Here is a 24,939-nt window from a genome sequence, read left to right as displayed (position 1 = left end):
CCGTATCCCATCAACGTCTGTAATTTACATGTAATTAAAGTTGTAGCATCAAGGTTAACGGAAACATGCTAAATGAATTAGATTAAAAATAAGTCAATAAAGATGTTTCCTGCCAATCCAAACCCTAAAGCTGCAACACTTGTCTTTCTCAAGTCAGATGATCTCAAGAGTTAACTTTCTAGTTTTTTCTTTGGTTAGGATAGGATTAAGTAAGCCTGAAAAAAAAAGGGCAATTTAACCCCGAATATCTTCAGTTTAGTGTTAGAACAAGTAACCTAACCCTGAATATCTTCAGTTTAGAATTAGAACATGTAATGTAGCCCTGAATACAAACAAGGATCAAATATGCTTAATTACAATAAATTTATCTTAAAATAATAATAACTAAATATGATTATTTTTAGTTTAATTAAAACAGTGACAAGTGAGTCCAGACGTATTCATTCAATTAACAGAAATAAGTCTGAGTACCTTCTGTTTCTTCAGAACTACTATAACTAGGCCTGCATATCTTCTCCTTCACCAAATTAACTAAACCGTATTACCATTGTGCGTGAATAGCGACACCTAACATTTGTTTTAGAAGTATTCCTAGTTACTCATGAATTAGCTTATGCTAGCCATATACTTCAAACAAAACAATAAATAAATACGGAGTCAGCCCAACCATCAGCAATAGAGGACGTGTATAATTTCCAATGCCGCACCTCTGAATACACAAGACGCGGCTGGGTAACGAAGATCAACCATACACCTGAAACATTTCGCCCTGAATAAGGCCTAGAACTCGTGACGTGAAACTGTTTTTGTTGTTTGGAGGTTATAACTAAATTCGAGTATCGGTTGTTGTTACGTCGTAAAAAAAGAACTTGAATTAAAAACTTTCTTCCTGATGTTATTATTTACCTCAGTTAAACCTAATAAAGTCGGACATTAATCGATGTATCCTTCGTTCTTCTATTAAACAAAGGGTTGACATAATCAATAATAGCCTCAACTTTAACTATAAACACTAAATACATTGTCTGCAATATAAACTACATGTATCTGTTCTGTACACTAAATGTTTTATATAATAACTCTCTCAGTCCTCTACGCTAACAATGTTTCCCTAACACCCTAACTTTTACAGTCCTGTACACTAGACCTTTTTGTTTAGTAAACTAACAATGTTTCTTTTATATACTAGGTTTTCTGCCCTATACACTAACAGTATATGTCCTGTATAGTAACAAACTTTCTTTTGTACAATAAATGTGTTTGTCCTATATAATAACGATGTATGTTTTATACACTAACTGTGTCTGTCATATGTACTAACAATGTTTGTTTTATATACTAGCTAGATCTGTCCTTTATACTTAGTCTTTGTTTTATACACTAATTTTTATGTTCCATATACTAACAATATTTGTTTCATACACAAACTGTATGTGTCTTACATATAAACAATGTTTGTTTTATACAATAACTGTATCTCTCCAACATACTGTGTTTTATACAATAACTGTATGTGTCTTATATACTAGCAGTGTATCTTTTATACACTAACTGTGTCTGTAATATATACAATCACTTTGTTTTATACATCAGCTGTGTTTTTCCTATATACAAACAATGTTTGTTTTATACCCTAAGTCTGTCCTATATATTAACAATGCTTCTTTTATATACTAACTGTGTCTGTCCCATATAATAACAATGTTTGTTTTATACACTAATTTGACTGTCCTATATACTAACAATGTTTCTCTTATACCATAACTCAGTCTCTCCTATATACTAACAATATCTGTTTGATACACTAACTGAATATGTCTTACATATAAACAATGTTTGTTTTAAACACTAGCTGTGTCTCTCCTATATACTAACAATTTTTATACACTAACTCAATTTGTCATATATACTAACAATGTTTGTTTTATACTTTAACTCTATTTGTCCTATATAGTAACAATGTTTGCTTTATGCATTAGCTGTGTCTCTCCTAGATACAAACAATGATTGTCTATATCTTACCAAGTTATGGTATTTCTAAATGTTATACTAACAAGAGATGTAGTGTAATAGTTAAAATAGTTGACGTTGTATGACTGAAAGAATAGGTTTTCTAAATATTATTGTCACTACAGATGCTGTGTAATAGTTAAACTTATATGTCTGAAAAAGGTGGTCATTCTGAATGTTATACTCCCAAAAGCCTGGTGTTGTAATTAACTTTCTATGACTGAAATAACTTGTCTTTCTAAAATTATACTCACAACACATGACTGACAGAAGTGATATTTCTTAATGTTATACCCACAACAGATGTATTGTAGTAAACTTTGTATAACTGAAAGATGTGGTATTTCTAAATGTTATACTCACAGCAGTAGTAGAATAGTTAACTTTGTATAACTGAAAGAAGTGGTCTTTCTAAATGTTATACTGACAACATATTCAGTGTAGTAGTTAACTTTGTATAACTGAAAGAAGTGGTCTTTCTAAATGTTATACTGACAACATATTCAGTGTAGTAGTTAACTTTGTATAACTGAATGAAGTGGTCTTTCTAAATGTTATACTGACAACATATTCAGTGTAGTAATTAACTTACTATGACTGAATGAAGTGGTTTCTATATATGTTATACTGACAACATATTCAGTGTAGTAGTTAACTTACTATGACTGAATGAAGTGGTTTCTATAAATGTTATACTGACAACATATTCAGTGTAGTAGTTAACTTTCTATGACTGAAGGAAGTGGTCTTTCTAAACGTTATACTGACAACATATTCAGTGTAGTAGTTAACTTTCTATGACTGAATGAAGTGGTTTCTATAAATGTTATACTGACAACATATTCAGTGTAGTAGTTAACTTTCTATGACTGAAGGAAGTGGTCTTTCTAAACGTTATACTGACAACATATTCAGTGTAGTAGTTAACTTACTATGACTGAATGAAGTGGTTTCTATAAATGTTACACTGACAACATATTCAGTGTAGTAGTTAACTTACTATGACTGAAGGAAGTGGTTTTTCTAAATGTTATACTGACAACATATTCAGTGTAGTAGTTAACTTTCTATGACTGAAGGAAGTGGTTTTTCTAAATGTTATACTGACAACATATTCAGTGTAGTAGTTAACTTTGTATAACTGAAAGAAGTGGTTTTTCTAAATGTTATACTGACAACATATTCAGTGTAGTAGTTGACTTACTATGACTGAATGAAATGGTTTTTCTAAATGTTATACTGACAACATATTCAGTGTAGAAGTTAACGTTCTACGACTGAAAGATATGATTTTTCTAAATGTTATACACTCAACAGATGCAGTGTAGTAGTTAACTTTCTATGACTGAAACATCTCTCTAATTGTTATACTTGCAAGAGCCACATTGTACTGTTATCTCTGTTTGAGTGAAATAAACTGGATTGTATAGCAATGTCATTTATTGGAGATTCTAATTTTTATACAACAATAACAAATAGAAATCACAACGTTAAGAAAGTTAATGCACATAAAAATGTTTTGTTTTTGTTATGCAACAAAATTACATAATTTGTCAAAGGTAAAATCTGCAAAACAATGTTGTTTAACAGGGTGTTAGGACTTGATTTTCTTGTGTGACAATTAAAAGTAGTCCAAATATGGAGAAAATAACCCTCCACATTTGGCAATTTTATTTGTAGGTTTCTATTTTGCTATTGCTTGTCTTCTGTACAGAAGTAAAGTAAAATTACAAGTAGCCATAACATCCATGGCTACTCAAGAGTTAAATCTAGGAAGTTTACAATAAGAAGACAAAGTTGATCTTTGTTTGTCATATAAAATGAAGGAAACAAAAATAGTTTACCAAATACTAAGGTTATAGAATTTTAATATTAAAGAAAATTGCATTTGAAATCCATAAAAGAAAGTGCATATATTTAGGTAAAATTGATTCCCAAACCTTGACTGTTTGTTTCTTCAAAATCCATTAAGAATGAGTACTGTTGTTTAGAATTACTATTTCTTTATGCTTTTCTATTGTTTATCTTTTACTCAAAAGTAAAGTTTTGTTTGTTCGAGTGTCACCCAAGGCTACGAGGGCAATCTCTACTAGCAGTGAAAGGCTAGTCATCACCACCTACTACCAACCCTCATGCTACGTTTTTTCCAACAAATAAAAGAACTAACCATCACATTATAATGCCCCACAGCTTAAAGGGAGAGCATGTTGGAAAAGATGTGGATTTGAATTTGCAACCTTTAGAACTCGAGTCAAGTGCCCTCACCACTCCAAGCCCACAGTTAAATCTTGAATGTGTGTGTTTTCCTTATAGCAAAGCTACACTGGACTATCTGCTGTGTAGGCTGAAAAAAACTGAACCCTGATTTTAGCATTTGGCCATATGCTTGCCCACCTGACTGAACATAATGCAATCTACATTCAAGTCTGCTGACAGTCTATAGGTTCATCAAAAACTGTTCAATGAATTATAACAAGAGTTTTGGTTCCAAACAACCAATTCTCTGACACAATATAGGGTCAATAATGCTGAAAATAAAAATAGGCGATTCCAGAATACAATAACTACTGTCAAAAAACTTGTAGAGATTTGAATCAATTACTTATTTCAACCATACTTTAGCCACTTTACATGGGACTTGTTTCAACAATACAGTCCCACACATTCACAAACAAAAGTGGTAAACTTGTTTATTTTTGGTAAGTCACAAAGCACCAAAACTGTAATTTTTAATAATGGGGTCGATATGCTACAAAATACACAATTTTAGGATTTCAGACAATTGGCATGGGACTTTAGGCAAAGATGCATTTTTTCAGGACCCAAGCAACAATATACATTTTAGATTTTTCCAATATTAAAATTGGCAATGTTGGAATTGTATGGTAGAGAGACATCACTTCTTTGTCTTGTGTGAAAGGTTATTTTTACTGGCTTGTTCATTGTCTTTGTTTTGTTTCTGTGAAGGCTTTATGTTACTTCCATCAGTTTGTTTACTGTCCACCTTTTCACATATGTGAAAAGTTTGGTATAATTTCTAATGGTTTGTTTAGTGTCTAACATTTTGCTTGTGTGATAGATTTAGTGTTTTATTTCCATCAAATATAACCAGCGAGAAATCTCATTAAGTAATGAGAAGTGTCCAGACCATGCTACAAGTTAGGAAACACCATGGTGTAACCAGACCATGCGACAACGTACCTTAAGTTAGGAAACACCATGGTGTAACCAGAACATGCTACAACGCACCTTAAGTTAGGAAACACCATGGTGTAACCAGACCATGCTACAACGTGCCTTAAGTTAGGAAACACCATGGTGTAACCAGACCATGCTACAACGTGCCTTAAGTTAGGAAACACCATGGTGTAACCAGACCATGCTACAACGTGCCTTAAGTTAGGAAACACCATGGTGTAACCAGACCATGCTACAACGTGCCTTAAGTTAGGAAACACCATGGTGTAACCAGACCATGCTACAACATGCCTTAAGTTAGGAAACACCATGGTGTAAAGATGTATTTATTCACCAGGAATGGGTATCACGAAGAGATTATTATGGAAAAGTAAAAGTTATTAGTGACCTTTCTTATCTGATGACAAATACAAAGTCCATCAACAAGAACACGTTTTATTTTACCATCCACCTGTTGGGATCTTAAACATTTAGTAAATAATTTGTTGTCTAATTAATTTTTTGTGAACACAGTGTAGTCACCTCCAAGAAAGTAAAGAAATTCATTATATAATCTGTTACATTTTAATACTAAACGTTCTTAAAGTACAGACATTATTTCAATGTCCAATATTTTCAAGATTACTGAGAGATAACGATGTAAATACATCAATGGTTTCTTAAACTAAAAATTGAAACCAATTAAAACCTTTTGTTACAAGGATTTTGAGAACAAGTAGTTTTACACCTTTTGACAACACAGGGCTAGTTAAAACCAATCAGCCAAAACGTCTTATTATATAACAATAATTTTCTCACACAACCTTTTCCATAACAGTTATACTGTCAATAATCCATACCTGTATGAGTTAATTTCTTATGAATATCAATACATGGCAGACATTTTTATTAAGTCAGTCTTCATTTCTATGGTGAACATTTGTGTACTGGAAGATTAGTTGGATAATTCACATAAATGTTACATTCTTCTTATAACCATAAAGGATTACAGATATTAATCTACAATCTGAAGCAGATACTGAACCAAAAAATATTTAAAGATACTATTAAAAAAACAGACAATCAAACCTGGAATCTTCAATAACATGCACCAGGCTCTGCTGACAGTATATCTTCAAGAGTAGTAGTTTCATGGTAGGTCTAACTAACCAATGTTTAATTTTCATTAAGGTGATACACAAATTAATCAGAAAGCTTTGAGTTAAAATGGTATAGCTAGGAGGTGGTTCTACTCTCTTGTTCTAATATCTAATATGTTTAACAGGATGTTACGGTTTGTTATAGTTGAAGAAAACTGGTTCTAACACTGTAAGCCTGCAGACTTACTGAGGGTTTGAGATGTTTCAATCAGTATCACACCAGTTCTACTAACCTAACCTTTCTCACCTGTTTCAACTGTACTGTTCAATTTGAAAATTAAACTGTTCTTAGCTGTATAAACTGAAATTTTCAGACACCTGCACAAAGCTATTCAAGGACTATTTCCACTAGCCATCCCTAATTTGACTGTCTCCTTAAAAAAGCATCCATAACCACAAAATACAAAGTGTCATATTATTACTTTCTTTGTGATAAACAACCACAAATAAAAGGCCCAAAGTCCAGAATACTGACAACTCAGTGTGAAATTTTAAGAGACAATTCAGTGAAACTGTTATCTGTTTAATATGATCTACTAAGAAACACTTGTATAGTTAGATAATACTTCTACTACTAATACAGTTGATATTGTCAAGCTTAAATTAATTATGTATAATAATAACGAACAAAAATAATTTGCACCATAGAAACATTACTATCCAGCATCTAAAGATCGTGAAAAGCACAGCAGAAATGGAACATATGTACAGTAATTCACATAAGCTCTAATTTTGATTTAATTAGTGTCCATATTTTCTTGACTGGAAGGTTGTTGAACATCAGTTTTCTGTTCCTGCCCTTCACCACTACCACTCTTCTCTTCTGGAGGAGGTTCCACTTTTGGTTTAGGTTTGGTGAGAATAGGTTTAACAGTGTTCTCAAACAGCTAAAAAATAAACACATTGTCTATTACGTTAAATAATAATATAACAAAACAAGGACTTCTGTGAAAGTACTCAAACAAATTGTCTTTAATCCCTTAAATAAATATAGTGTTAAGAGTTTGTGACTCAATAACATCTAGAATATATGAATGGAGAGAGAGGTAGTAAAAATCAACACGACGTACTGGACAGAAGAAGAGCACGGCAAGAATCAACACGACGTACTGGACAGAAGAAGAGCACGGCAAGAATCAACACGACGTACTGGACAGAAGAAGAGCACGGCAAGAATCAACACGACGTACCGGACAGAAGAAGAGCACGGCAAGAATCAACACGACGTACTGGACAGAAGAAGAGCACGGCAAGAATTAACACGACGTACTGGACAGAAGAAGAGCACGGCAAGAATTAACACGACGTACTGGACAGAAGTAGAGCACGGCAAAAATCAACACGACGTACTGGACAGAAGAAGAACACAGCAAGAATCAACACGACGTACTGGACAGAAAAAGAACACAGCAAGAATCAACACGACGTACTGGACAGAAAAAAAGAACACAGCAAGAATCAACACGACGTACTGGACAGAAGAAGAACACAGCAAGAATCAACACGACGTACTGGACAGAAGAAGAACACAGCAAGAATCAACATGACGTACTGGACAGAAAAAGAACACAGCAAGAATCAACACGACGTACTGGACAGAAGAAGAACACAGCAAGAATCAACACGACGTACTGGACAGAAGAAGAACACAGCAAGAATCAACATGACGTACTAGGTAGAAGAAAAATACAGCAAGAATCAACATGACGTACTAGGTAGAAGAAGAATACAGCAAGAATCAACATGACGTACTAGGTAGAAGAAGAATACAGCAAGAATCAACACGACGTACTGGACAGAAGAAGAATACAGCAAGAATCAACACGACGTACTGGACAGAAGAAGAATACAGCAAGGATCAACACGATGTACTGGACAGAAGAAGAATACAGCAAGAATCAACACGAAGTACTGGACAGAAGAAGAATACAGCAAGAATCAACACGAAGTACTGGACAGAAGAAGAATACAAAAAAATCAACATGATGTACTGTTGTCTAGTGTTCTTGTATGTGGTACAGTAGGTTGTCATTATGATCCTATAACTAATAAAGCTACAATTCACATTACCAGCTTCTATTGACATTCTACAATTTCTTATCACAAAAACGCAGTTTAACATATTAAGCTGATGTAGCTGTGTGTCTAAATATACACTCAAAACAGCTTCAGTTAACCTGTCCAACAGGAAAGAACATCATTGTGAAAGGTCATCCCATAAGTAATGTCCAAAATTTAATACAGAAAATGCATCCTTTGTCTTTATAGAATAGGCTTTAATGACTAAAATATGTAGTAAGACGTGTATAAAAATGTTCAGATAATAAAAGAAACTAACCCAACTCCACTTTATCAGATAATTAATCAAATAAACACTTATTACGATGAATGTGTCTGAGAAGCACAATAGGCATATAATGCTTTATGAATTTAAAGAAGGCAATTGAGCAGCAGAAACTACACGAAGAGTTCAAGGTGTTTATGGTGCAGTCTCTCTCAATAAAAAAAAAAAAAGTCAAAGTGGTTTCAGAAGTTCAGCTCAGGTTAGACTACAACTTAAGTGATGCACCATGTTCAGGTTGTCCTACTAAGTTTAATGATGTCTTGCTGCCAGATACACTTAATGAAGATCGTGCTGTAACAGTTGAAGAACTAGCACAGAAGCTTAATTCAACCCATTCAACAGTTCACCGTCATCTGCAACAGCTTGAAAAGGTGTTAAAACTTAGAAAATGGGTCCCCCATAATTTTACAGAAACCAACTTTAGAGTAAGAGTAAACATTTGCATTTCTCTGCACTCTCATTAACATAACTTAACTTTTTTGGACAGGTTAGTGACTGGAGATAAAAAATGGATATATTATAAAAATGTTAATTGCTGTAGACAGTTGCTCAGTGCAGCTAAACTGCATTTTATGTAATCTGGCTAAAACACAGCCCAAAATGGACCTCCACCCTAGTAAAGTCTTGATAAGCATTTGGTGGGATGTTGATGTGATCCATTTTGAGTTACTGCCACTCAATGTAACAATTACACAAGACTTCCACTGTCAACAGTTAGAGTGCTTGAATGTTGCACTGAAAGAGAAGAGGCCCGCTTTGATCAATCATAAAGTCGTCTTGTTACACCAGGATAATGCACAGCCCAATACAGCAAGGGTCACATCTGCAGTTTGAAGAGCTAGACTGGGAAAAACTTCTATATCCTCCTTATTCTACAGACCCTGCCCCATCTGATTATCATCTATTCTAAAGTTTGCTGAACTATGTTGATGGAAAAGAGCTTGGAACACATGAAGATGTCAAACTATCCTTTCTATATTTCTTTTTCTCCAAACTCCAAGAATTTTACAGAAGTGGCATTCAGAAATTTGTGAATCACTAACAGCAAGTAATTAATAATGAAACATACATTACTGATTAAATAACATTAAAAGCATTTGAAATCTTTTCTATTTTTCTCAACCTAAAATCAACCAATACTTAAGGGATGACCTGATTAGTGAAATACTTCTATAATGTGAATGTTATTGTACATAAAAGTCTCATTTTTAGTGACAACTACATAATATAACTTTGAAGTATACATACCTGAAGTTCCTGATAGATCTGTGACACCAGGACTGGTGGATTCTGATGTTGTGCTGTTTGGGACAGTGCACCCAACTGACGATCCAGCCACTGTTGTTTCTCATCCACAGCTTTCTTTACCTGAACCATGAGGTAAACAAACTGTAAACTATCTAATGTTCAGAGTTGTGAGCTTTATAATCTATATGCAGGAATTATTTTGAAGAAATGCATTCTTGTTGTCTATATCAGCTTTTAAAGCAGAAGTTTTAACTTTCTTATAAATTAAAACAATTTAACGTCAAGCACACAGAAATAAATCTTACATTGTGAGCACCTCATGACAAATCATCTGTGGAAGTGACAACTAAAATTGTGTTAGTCTACACATACAAATGACAAAAAAATATAATCAAACAGGAATTATAACTCCATAAAAAAATTTACATATGTATACAGGAAAAACATATCTAAACTTAAATCTTCAGAACCATCTTATAAAGTCATCACAAAATAAAAACACATTATAAAAGTAAGCATTTCAGATTCCTTTCTTATATACATGCAGTAACCGGCTAGGAGTAGAACCACATGTGGTTACATTGATTTTAATAACAAAGCAGATGTTCAAATTCATTTTACAGAAACGTGACTTAAGGCAATACTGCATGCAATTTCAAACTTCTTACCCACACCCGATAAACTCCAAAAGCAGAATGTATTCATCTTAACTGTTGGTAAGTTTAATACTGCACACAGTCCACAACTACAATATATTCATCTTAACTGTTGGTAAGTTTAATACTACATACAGTCCACAACTACAACACATTCATCTCAACTGTTGGTAAGTTTAATACTACACACAGTCCACAACTACAACACATTCATCTCAACTGTTGGTAAGTTTAATACTACACACAGTCCACAACTACAACACATTCATCTTAACTGTTGGTAAGTTTAATACTACACACAGTCCACAACTACAACACATTCATCTTAACTGTTGGTAAGTTTAATACTACACACAGTCCACAACTACAACATATTCATCTTAACTGTTGGTAAGTTTAATACTACACACAGTCCACAACTACAACATATTCATCTTAACTGTTGGTAAGTTTAATACTACACACAGTCCACAATTACAACACATTCATCTCAACTGTTGGTAAGTTTAATACTACACACAGTCCACAACTACAACACATTCATCTTAACTGTTGGTAAGTTTAATACTACACACAGTCCACAACTACAACATATTCATCTTAACTGTTGGTAAGTTTAATACTACACACAGTCCACAACTACAACATATTCATCTTAACTGTTGGTAAGTTTTTTTACTACATACAATCCACAATCAGAACACATTCATCTTAACTGTTGGTATGTTTAATACTACATACAGTCCACAACTACAACACATTCATCTTAACTGTTGGTACGTTTAATACTACACACAGTCCACAACTACAACACATTCATCTTAACTGTTGGTAAGTTTAATACTACACACAGTCCACAACTACAACACATTCATCTTAACTGTTGTTAAGTTTAATACTACACACAGTCCACAACTACAACATATTCATCTTAACTGTTGGTAAGTTTAATACTATATACAGTCCACAACTACAATATATTCATCTTAACTGTTGTTAAGTTTAATACTACATACAGTCCACAATCAGAACACATTCATCTTAACTGTTGGTAAGTTTTTTACTCGTACAGTCCACAACTACAATATATTCATCTTAACTGTTGTTAAGTTTAATACTATATACAGTCCACAACTACAATATATTCATCTTAACTGTTGTTAAGTTTAATACTACATACAGTCCACAATCAGAACACATTCATCTTAACTGTTGTTAAGTTTAATACTACATACAGTCCACAACTACAACACATTCATCTTAACTGTTGGTAAGTTTAATACTACATACAGTCTACAATGAAAAAATATTCATCTTAACTGTTGTTAAGTTTAATACTACATACAGTCCACAACTACAATATATTCATCTTAACTGTTGTTAAGTTTAATACTACATACAGTCCACAACTACAACATATTCATCTTAACTGTTGGTAAGTTTAATACTACACACAGTCCACAACTACAATATATTCATCTTAACTGTTGTTAAGTTTAATACTACATACAGTCCACAATCAGAACACATTCATCTTAACTGTTGTTAAGTTTAATACTACATACAGTCCACAACTACAACATATTCATCTTAACTGTTGGTAAGTTTAATACTACACACAGTCCACAACTACAATATATTCATCTTAACTGTTGGTAAGTTTAATACTGCACACAGTCCACAACTACAATATATTCATCTTAACTGTTGTTAAGTTTAATACTACATACAGTCCACAACTACAATATATTCATCTTAACTGTTGTTAAGTTTAATACTACATACAGTCCACAACTACAACACATTCATCTTAACTGTTGGTAAGTTTAATACTACATACAGTCCACAACTACAACACATTCATCTTAACTGTTGGTAAGTTTAATACTACACACAGTCCACAACTACAAAATATTCATCTTAACTGTTGGTAAGTTTTTTATTACATACAGTCTACAATGAAAAAATATTCATCTTAACTGATACTAAGTTCAATACTACACACAGTCCACTATCAGAATGTATTCATTTTAAGTGTTGTTAAATTTGACACTACACACAGTCCAACTTCATCTTTAGTCTGAAAACCTGAACACAGAATGTAAAGTAATCTGCTGTACTTAACAGACAGGATTCTGAGGACAAAATGTTATTGTTAATAAAAATTTAGAAATCAACAATTCTGCACTACAAACAACTTACTGGTATTACTCTGGAAATATACAAACTCGAGAAGAATCAACAATTCTGCACTACAAACAACTTACTGATATTACTCTGGAAATATACAAACTCTAGAAGAATAAACAATTCTGCACTATGAACAACTTACTGGTATTACTCTGGAAATATACAAACTCTAGAAGAATCAACAATTCTGCACTAAGAACAACTTACTGATATTTCTCTGGAAATATACAAACTCTAGAAGAATACTACATTAGATAAACAGAGTTCTCACTTTCTCCATTTCCTGGGCCTCAATATGAGAATACTGTTCATCATTTACTGCATACTGGTCTAGTGCCTTCCTTGTTAACTGCAGTGATCGACAGAACTGATCAATAGCTGCAGGACGCTCTTCAAACTCCCGACACCGGTTGACAATTGGCTGGCAGAGTTTCTGTACACAGAAATTGTAAAGACAATGATAAAATACATTACTTATTCAGTAGAATAAATTACATTAAATTTACTTCAGAACTACTTTCTTTTTTAACAATTCTTTCAATATTACTTAACGCTGTATCTTTACAATACTTTACAGATAACTGGTAAGCATAAGGAGGTTTGACAGAAATTATCAGGTTTTTAAATTAAGTATTAAGATCTTTATTTAAAATTATTTTCTTCCAGAATATTGATTATCCAACAAACACAGTAATTTTCATTTTAAGATTACAAATATTTTTATCCATGACATATGGAATCTTTACAACTACCACACAATTAAGAAATGTTTGTTAAGAAAACCTACTTTATGTTATTTTCACTAATGAATCTCTGTACAGTTTGTCTGACCTTGTATCCACCACAAAAATTTAGGAAATAAATAAATATTGTACTTCTTTGTTGTTGCTCCAGAATGACTACAAATTGAAACCGATATCTGTACCGAGATTAAATCTCATAACAATTCACATTTATGTAACTTTTTTATTTTTAGTATATTGACCTTTCAGCCATGGCTGGCTATCATTACAGAAGCTTTAATGTGTTGCACATGCACTCATGTCATGTATTCATTAATATAAAAACTGACCTTTTACAAAGTAATTGTGTTTTAGTAGACTAGTACTTGTAAAATACATATTTCAGATATAATACATTATATGCAAATGCATTATTACTATTTAGAAAAATGCTCTTATATTTAAGTTAGTTTTAAAACACAGAACTCTTAAAAGAAGCAATAAAATTATTTTTTCTCGTTTTTAAAAAGTTTTTCTCATTTGCTGCTTGCCACACGTTGTTAGGGCTTATCTATTGTTACACATGAAGGATGTGAAATAAAACAATTTTCTTGGAATTGTGTGTGTGTGAGAAAACCAGAAACTATAAATTACTATATAAATTCTATTATAATTTGTCAAGTTTAGTAAATAAGCTGTATTTGGTTCTACAAAAATATGAAATTTTGAGCTCAGTAATATCATATCTTATCTCTTGAAATCAGGGTAAAGAAAGGGTTTGTTATTCACACCTCACAGAAGGTGTTTCCAAAAATGGACAGACTGAAGATTATAATTCAAACAGTAATATTTTTTTGTGATCTAAGTTCTTAACTTAAAATCAAATATTAAAAAAATCCACCTGCATATTAATATTAGTCAGTCACATGGTATGTTGAATGCAGCTCTGTGTAAAATTAGATGTTTGTAATGTCAAAATACTAAGGTTTTAGTTTCATACAAATTACTGATATTGACAAACTAGAATATAAAATAAAAACCACATATCTTTTTATTTTGCTGAGATATGGGTTATGTACTGAATAAAGCACAGTGGCCCTATTCAACTCTTTATATATATATTACAATATACAACATTTAAATAACCAATATACAGCACAGAACATCCTCCATGTTATCAGCCATTTTAATCTGGAAAAAGGCTACCATGAACTTTTGATCCAAGGAGGAAGGTTGTGTCTTTACTCTGCTTGAAGTTTCATAAATAGAGCTTTGTATCAAACTTAATAAATTATAGTGTAATTCTATGGTATCAGTAGAGTTATTTATGATTTTTTGGGTTATTCAACTGTGTATGTAAAAACCCTAAAATAAAATGTTTTTGTTTGATATCCTGCATGTGTAAAATTTTAAAAGGCTTAGCAACTGAGTTTAAAGGTCACAGAAGTTAATTGATTTACTTATATAATAATTGAAATGTGAATGTATATTACAACAAACTAGTCCACTAAAGTACAGCCAAGGTGAGATAGAATAAAGGTCAGTTTTATATTACTGGATACATAACATGTGCACTGTGTCAATGCAAGTTATTTAACACTAGCTAGGTATGGCTAGAAGGTTAATATAATACAAATTATATATGTTCTTATGCAAAACATTTGTATATTGGTGTGTTATAATATGCTGGCACTCTACCATGAAAGGCATAAATTACAATTCCTAATTTTGTTTGTAATGGTCACAAGGCTGGTCAGTTGACATCTCCCACATGGGGTATGAAAAATGTAAAATATTACTGAAAACAAACCTTTGAACTGTACTTGAGATTATACAAGATATGAGATTTTTCAAACAAACAACACATTTTTAATCACAACATGAAATTACTTCACACTCACACTAACACCCAATATTTTCACATACAAATCTTTAGTAAAAATTTTTCATTAAAAAAATTCTGATTTTTCGTATACCAAAATTTGTAATTTTTACTAAAAGTCTGCCAAGTTTTATGAAAGTATACACACTGTATCAAAAGCTACATGGTAAATATTTAATGTGTAAACGTGCAGATGAACTTGTGTGTATTATACCAAGACACCTGCAAAAAGGCTAACACATCTGCACAAGTTTCTCTGGTGTACCATTAGTTACACAGTTACCAAAAAGCATACCTTAAAATATCTAAAGTTTCACTGGTGTAGCATTACCTAACATCAGTTACACAGTTAACAACAAACATACCTTTAACAAACCCAAACCTACCTTTAATTCTGCTAGCTTCTCTACACAAACTGATTTACATTTAACAAACCCAAATCTACCTTTAATTCTGCTAGCTTCTCTACACAAACTGATTAACATTTAACAAACCCAAACCTACCTTTAATTCTGCTAGCTTCTCTACACAAACTGATTAACATTTAACAAACCCAAACCTACCTTTAATTCTGCTAGCTTCTCTACACAAACTGATTAACATTTAACAAACCCAAACCTACCTTTAATTCTGCTAGCTTCTCTACATAAACTGATTAACATTTAACAAACCCAAACCTACCTTTAATTCTGCTAGCTTCTCTACATAAACTGATCAACATTTAACAAACCCAAACCTACCTTTAATTCTGCTAGCTTCTACACAAACTGATTAACATTTAACAAAGCCAAACCTACCTTTAATTCTGCTAGCTTCTACATAAACTGATCAACATTTAACAAACCCAAAACTACCTTTACTTCTGCTAGCTTCTACACAAACTGATTAACATTTAACAAACCCAAACCTACCTTTAATTCTGCTAGCTTCTCTACACAAACTGATTAACATTTAACAAACCCAAACCTACCTTTAATTCTGCTAGCTTCTCTACATAAACTTTCTTGGGTTGTTCTTCCCCTTCATCATACAACCAGTTTTCTGTATCTTCTAACATACTGGATATGGTTCCTTTATCCTAGTGATTGAGTAACAAACATCTCAGTCAACAATTACACAATACTACAATTATATACAACACTGTACTGATGAATGTTTCATTACGAAACTACCTTTGAGAAACAAAACTTCAATTCTGTTTTTCCTACTGTAGTAAGATTTTATGTTATACCAGAAAATTTGTAATCACACAGAAAAGAACAGACACAAACTAAAGGCAGAAGCCATTACCTGTTCAGAAACAAACATCTCCAATTTGTCATACAACTGTCCTCTCATGTCATACACATATTCTTCAACACCATTCTTAGCATCAGCTTTCTCTTTTTCCATTTTATCTTGTTGGATCATTTTAGCCTGTAAGATATTACATTTGTCCCTCTTAAAAATGTTTTATTATGTGAGAAATTTATCACTGATAAGAAAAACAGTTACTGACAAATGAGCTATTTTATAAATATCTGTGACAAGAAGTCACTACTATGTGAGCTGCTACATAAATACGTGACAAGAAGTCACTACTATGCAAGCTACTACATAAATACGTGACAAGAAGTCACTACTATGCGAGCTGCTACATAAATACGTGACAAGAAGTCACTACTATGTGAGCTGCTACATAAATACGTGACAAGAAGTCACTACTATGTGCCATTACTACGTGGGCTGTTAGAACTGTTCAATTGAACTTCACTCTGTACCATCTGGCATCACGTTGTATTTTATACATCTAATGGTCTTACAGAACAAAAATAAAAAAAGCCACAACAGTAAAGCCACTTTTAGGGGACACATTATTTTAAAATGCTTTAGAACTTCAGCCATTTTTCCTGTTAGTCTTACTGATAACCATATAATTACAATTTATGGTTCATGTCATAATACCTTCTGTAACTCAACAACAAAATGAGCATCAGAAATACTATAATAAACATTTGTTTAGTACAAATTTAAATGTTACGATAAACACATTTATTTCAACACAATATATTAACCACATAAAAAATACAATTAATCAACATTAATAATTTATAATTAATTGGATTAGAAGTTTTACCATCAACTACCTTTTCCTAAGATAGTTCCAGTCTACAAAAACTTCCCAATGCAGCTCAAATATTCAATCTATTCTGTTTATTAATTTACTATCTCTTGTCGTTATCAAAATAACTACATACTAACTACATCAAATGAACACACAGTCCACAATACTAGAAGTGAAAACATAAAAGTACTATATGAAAATCCTCAGACATATGCTATTTGTATCTTATGCACGACTGGGGTATTAGTAAGTTCATAGAAACTTGTCCTGGAGTAGGAATACACAAGCTGTTTAACATCTTATTATACACTGTACTGAATATACCTATTTTGATATATGTGTTAATATTATAAAACTGTACATTACACACCGTACTGAATATACATATATTGATACACGTGTTAGTATTATTAACGGTACATTACATACTGTACCAAACGTATCCATTTGTTTTGCATATTAGTATTACATGTTATTCATTTATACAAATCTTTTTAATTCAACATACATAAAAACTCACCTCTGTTTCAATCAAATCATTAAGTTCCTTCTGAGAAAGCTCGTATACCACTGATTCAATAGGCAGTTCTACTGATTTCACTAACTTCTTCTGTTTCTTCTGTGTTGACTGTTCCTTCTTCTCAGATTCATTAATAATGGTTGCAGTAAACACATTGGTAAATAATGACAAACATCAACAATCACACTATTATAACTCATACAAAGATATGGGGCAAAAACATGCTGTCAGTCAAGGAGTGTGAAAGTTAACAGTCACATCGTTGCTGATACAGTGAAGATGTGTGAAAGTTAAGAACAGTCACATCGTTACTGATATAGTCAAGGAGTGTGAAAGTTAAGAACAGTCACATCATTACTGATATAGTCAAGGAGTGTGAAAGTTAAGAACAGTCACATCATTACTGATATAGTCAAGGAGTGTGAAAGTTAAGAACAGTCACATCATTACTGATATAGTCAAGGAGTGTGAAAGTTAAGAACAGTCACATCATTACTGATATAGTCAAGATGTGTGAAAGTTAAGAACAGTCACATCATTACTGATATAGTCAAGGAGTGTGAAAGTTAAGAACAGTCACATCATTACTGATATAGTCAAGGAGTGTGAAAGTTAAGAACAGTCACATCATTACTGATATAGTCAAGGAGTGTGAAAGTTAAGAACAGTCACATCATTACTGATATAGTCAAGGAGTGTGAAAGTTAAGAAGTCACATCATTACCGATATAGTCAAGGGGTGTGAAAGTTAAGAACAGTCACATCATTACTGATATAGTCAAGGAGTGTGAAAGTTAAGAACAGTCACATCATTACTGATATAGTCAAGACATGTGAAAGTTAAGAACAGTCACATCATTACCGATACTGTCTCTATAATCTTCTGAGTAGATACTGAATTTTACTCTAGCAATGTTTGCTCTACCCTAACACTAACTGCAGATAAAACACAAGTGTATAATGAATGAAAAGTTGAAAAATATTAAATAACTTAACAACACCTCTACTTCCCTTCTTTCACCATTTCTGTTTGAAAGATCTACATTCACAACAGTTAACCTTACATGTTTTTTAATTTTATGATTATATTACCTGTACATTAAACTAAACTCAAGAGCACTAAATCACTATAAAAATCCTTTAACCATCCATATAAAACGCAACTGGTAAAAAGTTTGACGACCCATGTGATATTTGTACCCGTAGCTATAGCTCCTGTAGCTTTCAAATACGTATTTAAGACAACAATTTAGTAAACACTAGAATACAACATCTGAAAACTACTGTAATTTGACTGGCTTTCTCTAGCTTACACAATTGTTCAAAATAAACAAGAATCACATACCTTCCAAAAAGAAATAACTGTAACAAGGTTTTTTTTGAATGGAACATATTTTTTAAACTAGTTATAACAATGTCTATAATGTAAGAAATTATGGCTGTATAATAATCTATAGAAAGAGGATACAGGCTTTTCTGGCTGATTTGACAAACCTGTCAAAATCTAAGCAAATTACAAACATGGGTGGTTCAGATATTATAATCTTCCTCCATCTTGCATTTTTTAATTAGTTGGACAGCAAAAATATGTGTGAACATATGAAATCTATAGACGGGAAAATTCAGGGCTCAAATACATACATCACATGAAACGAAGAAACAAACACAGAATCTTGTAAATACTTCCTTTTGAAATTAAAATTTAAATAAGACTAAATTTTAAACTATACACTATCATTGCCAAATTATCTGCACACATTGATAAAACAGTATTTTAACTACAAATTGAAAGTAATTCTGTGAAAGGTCATAATGCAAATACTGATCCATCCATGTGTACAAGGTTAAAATTATAATAGTGGTGTATGTATGTTTACACACACACACACACACACACACACACACACACACACAAAGGAAGTGAACGAAATAACTAAGGAAATTATTGAATTGTTCCATATTTATGAAAATGAAATGCAGTAAAGTTACACACCCATAGTATACACTACAAATAGCTACCATGCAACTGACTGAAATGACACTGATATAATGCCTATAAAAGTATATGTAGTTATTACTATTCCCAGCAGTAATATAGTAGACAAGCTTATAGCTCCCAGGTTGAAACTACTCCTGAACATGTTTGTAAAAATGATAGTTAAAATGTCCATGTTTTAATAGATGTTGTATGGAACACCTGTAAAAAGTGTAAAAATATAGACTACAGAATGACAGAAGAAATGACCAAAGAGAATATTATGTTAGACAATGCAGGGTAAGCTGTTAATGTGGCCTGGACTGAAGACAAAAAGATACTCATGTCTCCACAACAGTCAGTTGCCATCCATTCTACACTCTTTCATCAATATGTATCAAACTACAAGTACTTTGTTTTCATACAGTTTAATTAATACTTTTGTATGGCAGATAGTTCACATTTGAAAAGAAGAAAGGGAATGATAAAAGCATTACTTAATAAATATTAAACCTTATAATAAAATCTGATATGTTGTGTACAAAAGCCTTGAAATGTTACCTGCAAAATTTTGTAAAGTTGTGTATACATTATAAGAAATCATAATGCAATTACTCTCACAGATACTTTCATGGTTTTGAGCTGGATACAAATGTATATATAGACACATACATGTAACTATATTTAAAATGTAAAAGACCACATACTTTGATAGTTTCACCAGCTGGTTGAGAAGATTCAGAGTTCTGCTCTATATTCTGAAAATTAACAAGTCAAGAAAATAGTTATTAATCTAGGATAACTATATTCTTGTGAAAGCTAGCAAGAGATGAAACTTGAAGGACAACTTAACAGTTAAAGTATTATATTGTAAAATATAGAGTTGAAAGAAAACAGGTTAACAATCACTCCCAGTCATGTGAAGAGATAATAAACAGGTTAATAGTCAGTCCCAGTTACATAAAGAATAGATTGGTTGGTTCATTTTGTGCTTTATGGCATAAAGCAGCTAGGCAATCTGTGCCAAACATCTGGTAAAAAGTTAAATGTATATTCAGTAAAATTCATAAAAGGAAATTAAGGTAAAACAAAACAAAGTTTTAGAAACACATAAGTAGCATAAAACTAATGTTTACATCTAGTCTACAACATTAAGAGAAAAACTACAATAATACAAGTTGTAAAGGACTTTCTGTAGCATAACTGTAATAATCATAACTCACCAGGAAGACTAACAGGTAAGTACAAAACCCCCGTCAGTCACCTGAAGTTGGCCTTTCCAGTTCTGGTTCTGAGTTATTTGATGTTATGACCATTTTCAAAAAGGAAAGTAATAAAAAGATTTTAAAAAACGTGTAGCAAAATTATAACAACAACATGACAGGATGACTAACAGATAGGTCAAACAGCAGCCTTTCTACTTCTGGTTTCAAGTTATTTAATGTTATGGCCAGTTTCTAATTTCAAATCGAACTACATGAACTGTGAATTTTAAAAGGGAGCCACATTAAAAAGGTATAAAGTATATATTAAAAAACTTAAATGGCATTCAAAAGATTAATGGACTTTAAAACAATAAAAACAGTACCAAGATGGACAGTGTCACCATCACCCATAACATTATCTAATGTTACGGACAAACCCTTGGACAGAACATGTTTAAAATGGTACCATCATTATGACTCTCAATGACGGCAAGAAAGTAAAATGTGGCTTATTGTGACCTGGGTGTTACACAAACTACACCCTGGTGCACCAGTTTCAGATAAAAGAAAACAATGAGTTAAAAAACTGTGACCAATGTGTAGTCTAGTTAGAACAACTTCCTCTTTCCTATCCTTATGGAAGCAAGATGGCCAAAGTCCAATATAGGGTTTTATTTGGAAAAGCTTTTTCGCGTTGCTCACTCCAAGGCGATTGCCAGCTGGCACGGAGCCAAGCCCTGAATACAGGACCCATAGTCCAGGTATGGAACAAGCACAGCAGTGATAGTGCCAGAGCAGATGGACTTAGTTGGTGAGCTCGTTCCCGCAAATACCAATATGGCCTGGTATCTAGAAAAACAAGATAGAAGTAGATGTTAAAGAGAAATGGGCCAGTGAGGTTTGAATATCAGCGAGAACAGTGTGTGAACCAATTCCAGGGCCAGTAGAGAACCAAGCGAATCAATATAAATAGTGCAATTTGAGTATTGCTTAGCTTCTATGTGATCCAGGGAAAGAGAAATGGTGTACAGTTTAGCAGTGAACACAGAAGCTGTAGAGGAGATTCTGCATGCAACCACTGAACCACAACAAACCATAGCAGAGCCCACACAGTCACCTGATTTCGAACCATCTGCATAAATAGGAATGGAAGGATGGTTTGAAAGATGTTCAGAAAATAGCAGACAGTATTTCCAATATGGAATGTCTACTTTTCTTAGATGACTTAAAGATAGGTCACAATTACGGACTGTAAAAAGCCATGGTGGAATTGGCTGACCAATGGATACAGCAATGTTATCCAAGGACAGACCCAATTCATCCAACTGCACCTGGATATGAAGGCCAAAAGGAGCAATGGCAGACCATCTGTTCTGAAAAAGTATGACCCACAGAGGAAAAAAAAAAAACACAACCCTAGGTGGGATGCTTTGATAAGGAAGGAAGTTTCAAAGTACATAGTAAAGACAGTTGCAAACGGCAGAGATGCAAAGAAGGTTCATGAGACTCTATGTATAAGCTCCAAACTGGAGAAGTGCAGAAAGCCCCAGTGCAAAGCCAAAGTCCTTGAAGATGAATAGAGTCTAGCATCTTTAAGGCCGATGGTTTAGCAGAGCCATAGACCAGTGGTCCATAACTGAGTTTCAATCGAATAACAACATGATATATCTTTAGCTTAGAATGTCGATCTGCTCCTCAAGTGGTGGAAGAAAGGACACAGAGGATGTTCAGTGCTCTTGTACATTTGACCTGTAGCTGCTTGATGTGTGGTATAAAGGTCAGCTTATGGTCAAAGATAAGCCCCAAGAACTGTGTCTCAGAGACCAAACGCAGCACAACTTTACTAATACGGAGTTAGGGATCAAGGTGTATACCCTGTTGGCAGCTAAAGTGCATGCAAACAGTTTTAGAGAGAGAGAAAATTAAAGCCATTTGCTGTGGTCCACTTCAGTAAACGACTAAGAGCAGTCTGTAGCTGCCACTCAATATATGCTAGTTGTGAACTTAATCCAAGATTGCTTCTGGCTTTGACATCTTACCCACCGAGCATGTGCACGGGCCCACTGGAAAGCGATATGGTTCGAGAGAGTGGGATATCTACGGAAAGTATCCCAGGCCCGTTTTTGAAACTTCCATGTCATGTAGTAGGCAGGATTACACCATGGACGAGGATATAGTGAAAAACATGTCAAGGTTTTAGGAATACACTGAGCAGCTGCTTGTACAATACAGTCAGTTACTGCTGCAACACATTCATCTTTGATGGCTTACAGACAATGGCAAGATCAAGTTCTGTGAGAGGGTCAGTTTGCCTGATCCAGCTTCCACCGTGGCATGCAGGTCAAGTGGCATCGACCACTGCCAATCTCTCTCAAAATTATAGGAAAATGATCACTGCCTTAAGGATTATTGTCAACCCTCCATGAAAAATGGGAGAATAATGAAGGAGAGCAAACTGAGAGATCAATAGCAGTAAAGGACTGACTAGGTGCATGGAAGTAAGTAGAAAAACAAGCATTGAAAAGAGAAAGGTTGTGATCTGCAAAGCAACATCTCCTATCAATATCAGCACTTCGCCAAAGGGAATGATGTCCATTAAAGTCCCCCAGGATGAAAAAAAATGATAGCAACTGTTTAATGAAAGCATCTAGGTCCATCTAGGTCTGATTGATCATATGTGACAGGTAGAGAGAACAAACAGTAATGGTATGACTGAAGGTAACACTGATGGCTACAGCCTCCAAGGGTGAGTCAAGTGGCAAAGACAGGGTGGGCACATGCCAATCAACCAACAGTGCCACCCCTCCATCACACAGCCTGTCATTTCTGTACAAAGTAAATTGCTGAAATGCGACTGTATTGGCAGGTTTCAGAAATGTTTCCTGTAAAGAAAGACATACAGGATGATAGGAAGCAATCAGTGCTTTGATGTCATCCAAATCAGAACGTAAACCTTGACAGCTCCATTGTATCAAAGTGGCCATTTTAATTCATGTGCAGGCAAACTGGGTGGAGAGCCCTTCTGTGTTTGACCATGTCTTTTTTCTTTATTCAAGGGAGGTCTGCAAACCTCCATGGATTCTGTCCTGGGTCAAATGGGCAGGCCTCTGTCGTACGAAGAAGATTCCAGCAACTGAGGATGTGAACAAATAATCATTTTGCATCTTGGGGCAGATGATGTACCCAAGAAAATGCCTGTACCCAGAACCAAATTTGATCTTGGGTTTGCTGGAATTAATGTTAGGGCAGAGATGGGTGTTGAAGTTGATTCATTAACTTTTTTAACCATGGAGGTCAAAAGACTTTTGATTTGTTTGGAGAATGATTCGTTTGGAAGCACAGAGAGATCTGTCTGCACTCCCACTGTAGTTGTGGAACAAAGTGCAGCATCATACATCTAAGATGAGGTGGTAGACACGAGAGTGGAGATACCCCTCACTGCAGAAACTCCTTGGGTGGAGAAACCAGCGAGAATCTGCAACTCTTGGATGTTCTTCAAATCACTCTCTACATTAACTTCCCCAATTACCTTTGAATGCAACAGGAGTTCAATGTGTTGAGATGTGGAAGCTTCCACCAATATGTCACCAGATCAAAGTTTCTTTACTGATTTTGGAGAGCCAGCAAGTCACTCTAGTCCCTTCTGAATGAAAAAGGGAGACACTTGCCCAAAAGGTTTGTCTGAAAGTGAATGCTATATAAGAAAATGAGGTACAACAGGTGGTACAGATGGTGAGGATTGCTGC

At 33.7% G+C, this 24,939-nt stretch overlaps 1 protein-coding gene across 1 annotated transcript in view; it reads right to left on the bottom strand.

Annotated features, from left to right (window-relative positions):
- Positions 1-3,432: 3,432 nt before the first annotated feature.
- Positions 3,433-24,939, bottom strand: part of LOC143245437 (heat shock 70 kDa protein 4L-like) — a 57,666-nt gene continuing 36,159 nt past the window's right edge. The window contains 7 exon segments of the mRNA XM_076491801.1: positions 3,433-7,234; positions 9,940-10,059; positions 13,057-13,218; positions 16,360-16,467; positions 16,680-16,805; positions 18,014-18,130; positions 20,696-20,746. Of these exon segments, the coding sequence (XP_076347916.1) occupies positions 7,085-7,234; positions 9,940-10,059; positions 13,057-13,218; positions 16,360-16,467; positions 16,680-16,805; positions 18,014-18,130; positions 20,696-20,746 (834 nt within the window). The 3' untranslated portion in view covers positions 3,433-7,084.

The sequence above is a fragment of the Tachypleus tridentatus genome, chromosome 2 (genome assembly GCF_004210375.1).
Source record: "Tachypleus tridentatus isolate NWPU-2018 chromosome 2, ASM421037v1, whole genome shotgun sequence".
In the NCBI taxonomy this organism is placed as follows: domain Eukaryota; kingdom Metazoa; phylum Arthropoda; class Merostomata; order Xiphosura; family Limulidae; genus Tachypleus; species Tachypleus tridentatus.
The sequence above is the reverse complement of the archived record's forward strand: the minus strand, read 5'-3'. Positions and strand labels throughout refer to the sequence as shown.